Source organism: Danio aesculapii, chromosome 5 (assembly GCF_903798145.1).
Source record: "Danio aesculapii chromosome 5, fDanAes4.1, whole genome shotgun sequence".
NCBI lineage: Eukaryota > Metazoa > Chordata > Actinopteri > Cypriniformes > Danionidae > Danio > Danio aesculapii.
In genome coordinates this window covers 36344815-36356627 of record NC_079439.1, presented here as the reverse complement: position 1 = coordinate 36356627, position 11813 = coordinate 36344815, and the positions used below count along the sequence as shown (strand labels likewise).

The 11813-nt window shown below is 36.8% G+C and overlaps 1 protein-coding gene across 1 annotated transcript; it reads right to left on the bottom strand.

The window, feature by feature from the left end:
* Positions 1-6043: 6043 nt before the first annotated feature.
* Positions 6044-7816, bottom strand: foxd1 (forkhead box D1). The gene has a single exon (XM_056456958.1). It carries the CDS (start codon positions 7561-7563, stop codon positions 6529-6531), a length of 1035 nt encoding a protein of 344 aa, XP_056312933.1. The 5' UTR covers positions 7564-7816; the 3' UTR covers positions 6044-6528.
* Positions 7817-11813: the final 3997 nt, after the last annotated feature.

The following is an 11813-nucleotide window of genomic DNA, read 5'->3' as shown; positions in this document are numbered from 1 at the left end:
TTTTTAAAGCAAGTAGACAAAATAGAGAAGGGAGACAATGCTGAAAGCAGAAAAGGGATAAAAAGATAAAGCAGAATTGACAAAAGACAGAAAGAATGAGTAGAAGAAAAGAGAAAGCATGAAAGGAAGAGAGAAGTAATTGACTGAAGTTGGGTGGCAGGGAGGACTAGTGTGTTCGCGGGCTCTCTAACTCTCTCTAATTGGAGCTGTATTCAGACCTGCCTTTAGTTCTCAAACTTGCTAATGGAGCGTAAAACACACACACACATCCACACAAGCACACTGTTGGTCTCTATACAGCCACAGAGGATAAGTGTTGCTGGGCTACAATGTGAATAGATCAGAACGGGATTCAACACCTCCCATGGAGGGCATTCACTGCCTTATTACATCTCTCCTCATAATACCTCTCTTGCTTATTCACACACACACACAAAATGGTTTCTGAAAAGTTACATTAGTAGAGGATGTAATCAGAGTGGGACATGGGGAGAGCAAAGTGTGTTTGGTTCAGGTATTCATTGCGCTGTGGGGACAAAAATTACCCCAGAATAAAAGTAATAGCCAACTTTTTTGATCTCACTGTGGTATTTGTTTATCCTCGTGATGAAATGTAGAACTCACACTAAATGGTGGGGTTTTGTTTATACAGTGTAAACAAAATCCCGCCATTTAGTGTGATTTTTACAATTATACTCTCTCTCACACACAATGGGTTTCCATGTTTTATGGGAACCCAATATTTTGTGTGTGTGAGTGCTGGTTTTGGTGGTTTACATGAACGGAGATTTGTATAAATGACATGGATATGACACTAAAAAACTATTTATTGGGTTTACTAAAAAAACGTAAGTGGTTGCAAACAATTTTTATGGGCTGAATTTAAACAAATTAAATTGATTCATTTTACCCTCATTACTATATTAATTTGGTTTAAATTCAGCCCATATTGTTTAAAAACACTTACCTTAAATTTTTTTTTTTAGTAAATCCAATAAATAGTTTTTTCAGTGTAGGTATTACAACATTGAGGTGGTTTATTAGGACATGCCTTGTGTTCTTGTCATTTAAAATGTTTTTTAAAAACATACTTAATGGCAAAAGACGCCATTAGGACATTCTAATTTTGCATTCAAAAGTTTCCTGTGGTGGTTGGGTTTAGTAATATAGGGGTAGGACATATAATTTTTACAGTATAAAATACATTATGCCTATGCAGAGTCCTCGTAAACCACCAATACTACATAAGTGTGTGTGTATGTGTGTGTGTGTGTGTGTGTGCAGTAAAACATTTTTTTTGCTACTTATTTAAATTCAACACAATTGTTGGGAGTTTTGTAAGACAACTTAATTGTTTTATGTTCAATCCACTTAAATTTGTAAAAACAATTAAGTTAACTTAATCTATAGGGAAACATAAAAGAATTATGTGGAACATAGTATTTTACAGTGTACATACAGGATGTTTCTTTTAACGTAGAAACAAACTTGTAAATCTCATTTGCTAAATTTATTTTCATATTTTTAATAGTACCATATTTTTAAGGTTGTCTTTGATTCTGAAAATTAACAATTTTATCGTTTACTAAATGACTTAGTAATTCTAAACTAAATCAGATCACCAGGGAAAAACTGTAAACCTGCTTTATGTAGTAACAATTAAATTAAAGATAAAGACAAAACTCCATTTTAAACCAAAAGTCATTGTATTAACATCTAAATTTAAGAAAAAGACATGAAGTCAATTTTATAACTGCATTTTTATGTCAAAAGTCATTATTGATGCCCAAATCAGTTAGAAATAGTGTACATAAGTACACAATTTTACTAAGTCCTAAATTAGTTTTGAGATTGTTTACGCAATTGAAAAGCTTCCATAATACAATTTATGAATTCTGTAATTATTATAATTGAGATGTGTCAGCATCATTGCAGACTGTGTATTTCTTGGTGACATAGCTTTCAGTTATGGTCCTGATACATGACCTTCAAACCTTTCTTTCAACTAAAGAAATCTTTTATTATTCTTGACAAAAAAGTACAGCACTTAGACTGTTTTTGCAAACTGCAGTTTGTTTAGATTTTGTGAACTCCAGCCTCTTGGTGTGGTTTACTGGTCCTGCTCACCCAATTTTCTCTTCTTTATATTTAAATTGGTTTAGAACTGTGGATGTAACAACATAAATTATGGCGAGCAGTGTTTGTGTATTGTTCTCTGGTCTGATGCTGGCCACAAAGACATTCACTCACTGTGTAGTCCACTCAATCTTCAACTTCCTCCCTTTTTACCCTTGTTAGATTGTCTGTTGACAAAAGTAAACGTTTTTGTTGATGAAAGTTATACAAACTTTCCTTTGCTACATAATTTCGTAAAGAATTCACAATTTTATACTTTTTTTCTACAATAATAATAATAATAATAATTATTATTATTATTAGTAGTAGTAGTATTGTTGTTGTTACTACTGCTGCTGCTACTTTTGTTGTAGTTTGTTGCTAGTGGAATTATTTAAATCTATCAGATCTTTTTTGACAATGATTTGCATATTTTGTTTATAAAAATTATTAATATTTTTACTCGCTTGAGAAACGTTACTTTACCAGACCCGCTTCTCGGCAAGTCGCGCATTTTCCTGAATTTATGTTTTGCTTATAGTGAAACAATGATTCTGTTCATTTAGAGTACACTGGCAAAACACACTGCTTTTCATTATTTTGTGAGCGAACAAACAAATATTATTATATGTTGATAGCCTAATAATAATAATCATCATTATTATTCTTGTAATTATTATATTATACCTAAATTACCAACAGTATAGTGGCCGAGTGGTTCTTCTTTTACTGTAATTAGTAGCCTATTTAGCCAATGGATAATGTATCTTCTATTCTATACTTATTTTAACCAGATGATTTGTTTGAATCCACGGAAATTGCTGTGCTTTTCGTGAAGATCGAGCCATCAAAAAGGCGCATATACTGAAATCAATGCAATTATTAGATTACGACAATAATACTAACCTACTTGAATTTAATAGGGGGAGAAACGCCAGGTTGAGGTGCATGCATCATTAGTCTATTATTGTGACACTTTAAATTGCTGACTGTAGGTCAGCAAACACTTTTTGCACGAATATATATTTTAATTATCAGGGTTACACGAGTTGATTTAAAACATGTCTTTACACAGTATGCTACATTATCATCTTCTGCCTGCAAATTGTTGATATTAAAGGTTTAACAAAACCAAAAGGTTACAACAATATAAATATAGATTTGTGGGCTAATTTTAAAGCAGCTTATAAAAACTGTTAGGCGGCTATGCTTTTAATTTGAACACGGCCACGGTAATGTAGAATAAGCGTGCGCGCGCGTGAGTTGGCCTACTTTTGATCATACAAAAGATCATATTTCTGACTAAATAATACCCCTCTGACTTTATGTGCAGTGGTCGTTTAATGCGGTCACTCATACCTAAACCCCGGCCTATCTTTATTTCTAAGTGAACTTGTTTGTGTGCTATGCGCATGCGTGTGATCTCTCTTTGTATCGTCAAGGGGAAATAAGGACAGGTGGAATTAAGAGATGATGTGAATCTGTCTCGCCCTCTGTCTCTAATGCTGGGTTGTGTGTGTGCGCGCGCGCGCGCGCGCAAAAGGCGCCTTGCTAAGATTTTAAGATGCATGATTATAAAAATACATAAAACAGTAGCTGCCGAGTCATGGAAATAATTAATCTGAACTGGTGTGCGTGGATTTTATTTTATTTTTTTTTACCGGGCTTGAATTGCGTTCTGAATAGCGACTTCTTTATCTTGTCCGCTGACATTCTGTCCACACCAGGACGCTCCCCTTGTAACAATCAATAATGTATAAACATGCAAGATTTAAACACTATGGTTTTGCACGCGAACAGTCCTTTACTTCCAACGAGCTAAATGGATGCGCAAAATGGACCTCTCCAAGGCAACCCTAATAAAATTGAATATAGGCTACAGGTTTAGTTCATACTACTGTATCTTTTTATGCAGTCATGTTATTATTATGAAATACTAAACTCTGATTAAATAATGAATTGGCCTATATTTTAGGCTATAACACACGTTTGCACATTTAAATAAACAAGGGTTTTAAAGGAGAAAAGAGAATATTAATCCACATTACGTTTATCTCCAACCGTGGTTACATCATAGTGGCACTAGTACTCTATTTGTGTGCATGTAAGCACGCGAGCGTTTCCTGCTCCATTGGCCTACTGAACTATGCCTCTATTTCCTCTACGCGCTCTCCAGATAGGCTACTCCAATTAGACTCACAAAAAGGCACAGAGAACTACAGTTTTAGAAATCAGTCATTTGGTTTTATTTTTTTCATCGGGATGACCCATGCCTCGCTTTAAACCGCGTTCGTCCTGTGGTGCTCTTTAATTGCCTAAAATATTTTTCAGCTGGGTTAGTCTCAAAATATTTTTTTCTATTGTGGTCTTAATTGTCGTCCCTTTGAAGAAGTTTATCTGTAATTATAGACCATTATCCCGTAGTACGCATCCTAACATGAGTTAATTATGAGGACTATATGGCATTTGCTGAAGTTCAAGCAACTTGGCCTCGGCGTTTCCACACACTCCGATATCTTTTATCTTACAGTATAAAGTGAATCTTGGTCTTTACAAATGACAGGAGATGACAAAAATAATTGTGCTAAATCAGTGTACTCCCATGGACAGGGCCAGCTGGATCAGATCAGGCCGATTATCATCGACCTAAGGGCAGAGAAACACCACGTTTCTCACCCCAGTGACACTGTGCTGTCGCTGAGTAGCTATTAGCGAGATAAATGTGGGAAACGGCATATATGGAAGCCCTGATGAAGAACCAACATCATCGCGTCTGTTGTCTGTCATTGAGGTGGAAAACTATAGTATGCTTTTAAAATACATTGTCCTGCTTTGGAATATATTGCATTGATGAACCAGACAATCCAAATACAGCTGTTTAATATGAATATTGGAAGAAATGGACTTGCATGTTGTCAAGAGGCTCGGTTTGAATGACAATGGCGAAAATCTACAATTATTTACTTTGACTTTAAAAGAACGTCATGAAATATTTCGTTTTGTGTGAACATAGGCTATACATACTGACTGTTTGTATTGCTGAGCTGCTATTTGGTTTCTTTTGAGAGCTTTCTAATTACTTTCTTGAAAATGTGATTTCTAAAATAGGCCTACTATGCGTTCACTAAAGAAAAAGGGAATACGTGCCATCGTTTTATCAAGCACATTCCCCTCATGAACTTCAAAACGCACAAATAAAGCGTTCGGATGGCAACAAACGTTGTTTAATTTCCACATATAAATGGGGTAGCGATGCATTTAAGTTAGGACAACGGAAATGTGTCAATTTTTCTTCAAAAATAAAAAGTGACCAAAACCATCCTGTCAGAGGCCTCAGTGGGAATGGACGGCCATGAAAAGGTGGGTTACTAAAATTTTACAAAGCATCCGGGAAATCTTGAGTACAACTCTTATACTGACAAAGTTTATCTTTTCATATGGCTGAGAAAAAACACTCATGTTGCGGCCTGACATTTCAAAACGACTCGTTTGATAACCTTTATTTTATAGTTCAACTGGTTCAAACTCTACTGTCTCCTTTTTTATTTATTTTAAAATTTTCCTCACGACGGCATCAAATGTTGCACTATAGCAAAAAAGAAAACAAAACACAAACTAAAGTTATTGACCCATGAATAAATATTTGAACCAATAAACATTATTGTTATTAGTATTATCTTGTTGATATTAAGGACATATTTTTGTTTTATTTACATTTTTGTCCCTTCAGAAGTGGCTACATTTTTGCAATTTAATTCTGTAATGGCATTAATTTTCAAGATAGGCTACTTAAAAGAAACAATACTAAGTGAACACTTCACTTCAGAGAAAGGATGAGAGTGATATTATCTAAGCACAAGCTATTGAGGCTATCAATGAGGTAATTTCCACTCCAACTTATTTTGCAAAACAATATTTATTTTTAATGAAAAACAGACCGTGTAAAAATATCACACTCCGAGTATACAATACCAAAGAATGTACAGTTTATTAGGCTACTGAGAAGTACAACGTTGTATAAAAATGCTCGATTTTCACCCTTGTGAATTTTCATTACAAAGTACAGATAATAAAATCAATTAGCCAAACTAGAAACCATCTGTGTTTTCACACAAAATATATCATTGTAGACATCTGACAATTTATTTTATAGCCTGTTTAAAAAATGTGTTGTCCTGAGACGCCCTATGCAGTGATTACCACAATCACACTGACAACGAAAAGTTCGTGGGGGCGAAAATTAGATTGAACTAAAATGTTAACATAAATATATTTTCTTATATTTCACAGCTTGAATATAGGCACGAACGTGGTAATGTTCACCATTCAGCTGCGTGAAAAAACAATACAAAAATAATCCTACCTTAAACACAGGAGTGTATCGCTTTAAAACGTGACGTTTAGATTAAAAAATTAGCAGCCGCTAGTGCCACTGACAATCCGATTTGAGTAGGTTTCATGTAAAGACGTCGGTCCGTGCAGGACTCCCAGCAGTGGGTTTGGGGAGTGCTGAGCCGCGAGGGCCGGCGGCAGCACCGGGACCACCGGGGAAGTCCGTGAGGCACAATGCGAGTGCGTAGGGCTTAAAGAGCTCCCGATAATGCTGTCTATGGAGAAGGGCGAACGGTGAACCGGAGACTTAGCTGCAGTCTGTAAGGAGGACGAAAGCCCGGGACTTAGAGGGGGATAGAAGCGGGAACGGGTGAGCTCCGTTGTGGTTGGCATGAGGGAAGGCGCTGGGATGAGAGTTCCGGTGTTTCGGGACGGGGGCGGCTGCTGCTGCTGTTGCTGCTGCTGGAAGGCGAGGAGCGCGGAATGTGCGTGATAAGACTGAAGCTGCAGACCGTATCCACAACCGTAGGGTCCGTAGCCGTACGCAGCGGCCGCGGGAAGAAAACCTCCGTGCTCGCGGAGAAGTTCAGGCGCTTGCTGGCGCTTAAAGCGTTTCCGGCGGCGTAGAAAGCTCCCGTTATCAAACATATCGGCGGACTCTGGGTCTAGCGTCCAGTAGTTGCCTTTGCCGGGATTCCCGGGCTCTCGTGGTATCTTGACAAAACAGTCATTTAAGGACAGGTTGTGCCGGATAGAGTTCTGCCAAGCTGGGAACTTTTCCCGGTAGTACGGAAATCTGTTACTGATGAAGTCACAAATCTCGCTGAGCGTCAGGCGCTTCTTGGGACTCTGGAGGATTGCCATGGTGATGAGTGCGATGTAGGAGTATGGGGGCTTCACCAGGGTGTTTTTACTCGCTGGCTTGTAGGGGTCCCGTGCGGGGGAGGCATCCACACCAGGCGGCGAACCGTTGAGCAGGATCTCGTCGTGCATCTGAGCCACCTCGTCCACGTAGGAGCGCGTGTGGCCGTCACCATCATCTCCCTCCCCAACCACGTCAATGTCAGTCTCCTCCGAGAGCACAGACGCATCCGACATCTCGGAGCTCAGAGTCATGGCTCTCTCGGGTTTCCCGATGGACTACGGTGGAAAAGCGCCGGGTGTGCTGAGCCTGCGTGTTACCTGCGCTCTCGGTTCGAAAGAACTCATAGGACGCGCCGAGCAGATGCGGGAGAGGCTGAGAGGACGTGCCAGTATGTCACCAGTGCCATAGGTTTTTAATGGATTACTGTCGGCACGGAATCAAAAGGTCGCCCAGATCCCCACATCCACACGCTTATTCTATCTGGGGAGACCCTCCTAAAGGCCAGACCAGGATTCCAAAGAGGGCGGACCTTTCCTTGCGCTTTATACCAGCTCGCTGATCACATGACAACAAAGCGTCACCACTGTTATTGAATAGATAAAAAATAACAGTCTTTAAAATTATTCTAAAGAACTGTGAGGTTCACCTCTATCTTTAGCGGTCACCACCGCTTATTCCACAGGTTTGGTGGGATTTTTCATCTGCTGCGTAAAATGCCACTGTCATTCATCAGACTCGAAGATGTGAGAAGCTCAGCGATCTAAGCAAGCCGTTATGGTAGGACACTCCCTGCTATTGTTATTTATCATAACAAGATGAAATCCATAATAAATGCTTTTGCTCTAGTGTGTTCGGGTGCTGAATATCACGTTAATTCTGGATAAGCTACTGTAGATGATTTCACAAATGCTTCAAAAACCTGCACTCGGTTCCACGTCTGCCTCATACACCGAATCGCAGTTTGCGTGACACGGGAGTGCACTAGATCATCCGCGAGCCATTGGTAATGGAAAAAAAGTCAGCTGTTAACTCACATCAGTCACGCGGATCACGAAAGTGCATACTAGCTCGTGAAAAAGCAGGGCACGTGCGCATGTGCCCAATTTCAGTAGGCCAGCATTGTTAGATTCATAATTTATATTAGAAATTGTCGGGCAAGGGTATTTGTGTTCTTCTTGTTTTTTTCCTTTTTTAAAAGGTTAAAAATGCGATACTTGTGAGAAAGCACAGGGCCTAGACGCTTCTGAAAAATAATGTTTCAATTCTAAAAAAAAAATAGGCTGGGTGTGTCGTTGATTGAACTGACACACTTTTATAACGATTGGCTATACATCCAACTTGCAAATAGGGCTTAATTAAACAGGAGGTCAATACATAATTAAAGAGCAATTCATTAAAAAGAATAATGCTGCTTAATTCTAAGTGAAGCTTGGCCCTACATTCTTATAATAAGCAGGAATTAAATTTAGCACGCGTAAGATCGAAAATCTCTTTGTTGTTGTTTTTGTATAGCTACACAAACAGTTGCAGAGCTTATTTAGATTCTTCTATTCCTTTTGGGTTGAGTTTCAATATTTTTCTTTTATTTTTTTTCTACATTTCCTTTTGCATAAAAGCCTAAATCGAATGCTAACATAATATCTACAACAGAGTATTAAAATATAAGGTTTATCAAGTGTGATATTAACAGATAGATTAACAAAGCACTTACAAACACTGCAATATTTAAAAGGCTTAGGCCTACTGTTTTGGACATTTCTTGTTATGTTTTATTAAAACCAAAAAAATATTATTAAAATAAAATGAACGTTATGTTATTTATTAGCCAACATTTAATTATAATTGTAAAAATAATTATTTTAGACTACATTAACTAAACTAAAAAAAAAAACAATAGTATGCTATTGTTGAGTAGTATTGTTACAATAGCTTAAAGCGTGCTCTGCCAATTAAAAGAAAAACAAAAACACAGAGAAATTGCATATAAAGTTGGCTACTAAAACAACTTGTGGTAGGAGTGATGAAAACATACTTGTCCAAAAGACACATAACGCTGACCCATAGAAACTCGTGCACCCGACATAAAATACAGGTCTTTTCAAACTTCTCAAAATGAATTATCTCTTCCTTCTTTATTGCAGTCTTATGTTGGTTCTGGAGGATGCAGCGGGCATAAGGGGTATTTTTGTATGATTGCAAAAACATCTGGTCCGGTTTGATGGCCGTTTTATGGTAACTCATGTGGTCAGGCTTGTGTATTTAACATATATTTACTTCATCCAGCAGTTATTAAAGCCTGTGAGAGTGCCATCTTGCGGCAGTTCAGATGGGCTGCCTGCTGAAGCAGCTCTGAATCCTTTTATCCGATCACCATTTTCATAAAAAAATTATCTAGCTATACGTTTATTTATTTCCACGTGATTATTTTATTTATTTTATATTATATATTATAACTTCACGAAATTATTTTACAATTTAAAGAAATCCATTATCTTGCATAAAGGTTCCAGAGGCATATGTTAATTTTTTTGACATTCAGTGATGCCAAAAGAACAACCGTGCTTCATTGTAGGACCTTTTACTAATCAACAATATAATAATAAATAAATAAACGTATATTTGTCGTTGGTGTAAGGAATATATATTTTTTTTAATCTAACTTTTGGAAATGGAATGGTTCTATTGAAATTTATTTATAGAAAAAAATGTTAAGTATTGCAAATAATCGTTTTATCTTTAAATTTATGCTATATTTCAATGTGTTTTCGTACAATAAAATGCAGATAATCAGATGAATTATTAAAAATAAAGAACCCTTTTGCACAGCAGAGAACCTTTAAAAAACTGAAAGCTTCAATGAAAGTAAATGCTATTACTATTATTTTTTAATGTTTGTAATTAATTTAAAAATTCTTAATGTTTGTCAATTCGTAAGTCACCAATATAGGCCTATCTGTTTTTTTTTAACAATTGTTTGTTTATAATGAAATGAATATTCATAATTTTGTTTTCATAATTAGCTAGAGTTTCTCGAACATAACATGTTCTTTGATAAGCATGATGTCCATTTCTGCAGTATGTTTGGGGTGCTTGGGAAAAAGATTGTATAACGTAAAATTACTGGGACTAAGCGGTTATAATTGTTAATCTAAATCTGTTTTTAAATGTGCTTCAGGATTAATTGCATAAAATGCATATGTTATAGGCTACTTTCTTTGTGTGATGTCAAAAGGCATGTCAGCTTAAATTTTTAGTGAAAGTATAGAGTGCAAAACAGACGGTCTCTCTGATACAACAATCTGTTTTGTGACAATAGTAAATTGGTAATTAATTGTGAGCACCGCTTTGGGCGTTTCAGCTTTGCTTCATATTTCGGTATTTTTTTTGCTTCGTTTTCGGTAGCCTATTTTTTTAAAAGATTATTAAACATTCTGTGTGACAAAGTAAGCTTAAACCGGATTCCTACAGCATGTATACAGGAAACTGATCAGATAATTTTAGTGTAGTTTATTTGTTTACAGGGCCAACGTACATTAATAAACATTACTGTAAAATGTGCCAGATTTAGCCAGGAATGGCTATTTTTCATCAACAAAAATAAGCCCTTATCATCGGCGGAGCATTGTACGTGGGATTTATTGGGAAGAACATTATTTACAGTCATGATCAGGGCATCACAATAACTGGCAGTGATGGTACTATGGCTTAATTATTCTGCGCGTGCGACTGAATGAAATGCGGGTTTGAGAGCCGGGTCAGGGCTTGTATGTGTGGTTAAACCACATCTAAAGTGTTTCTAATGTCCCGGAGGGGCAAGCAGGAGCTTTCCGTGCCACCATGAAAACACTTCCTTGCTACGGCTGCTCTGGGTGACAAGTCCCACGAATATAATCCGTAATGTATAAACTCTGCAGGCATTCGCACGTGCTCGAAAATTAATTTCACATGCACCACATGAAACTCGTTTATGTGTAGCCTAAGTTATGAGTGTGTTCGTAAAGTTCTATAAGAAAACGTTCTCCAACTGGGATTGAAATGGTATGACGAAATAGGTCTATGTTTGTTTAGCTTATCAATGGAAAATGAATTTATATTCATTTTCTGATATTACATTTACAAACTTAAATTATGTATTGATTTCCATCCACATGGAAAAAGTTACACCTCGAATGCAAACTTCAAAATTCCAAATCCAGACTTTATATTCATAAATTAGGCTATTCATGATTTATATGGCAGACTATTTTCAAATGCAGACTTTATCATAAAATAATCTGATTTTGTATCTTGGAGAACAGTTTATTTAGTTTAATTTGACTTGCTATCCGTTTTTTAGTAAGCTACATAGGCTACAAAACTTTGGTATTTGCCTATAGATCATACGTTTATTGAAATAAAATCTGTGGGGCTAAATTGATAATATTAGCATACTCTAAAAGTCTTTAAGAACAATGGCGTTCAGCAGTTATGGCCGCTATTGCCATTTGAAGCACAATTGTAT

Coding starts and splice junctions, on each gene's coding strand:
- foxd1 (XM_056456958.1), bottom strand. CDS start 7,563: ATGACTCTGAGCTCCGAGATGTCGGATGCGTCTGTGCTCTCGGAGGAG.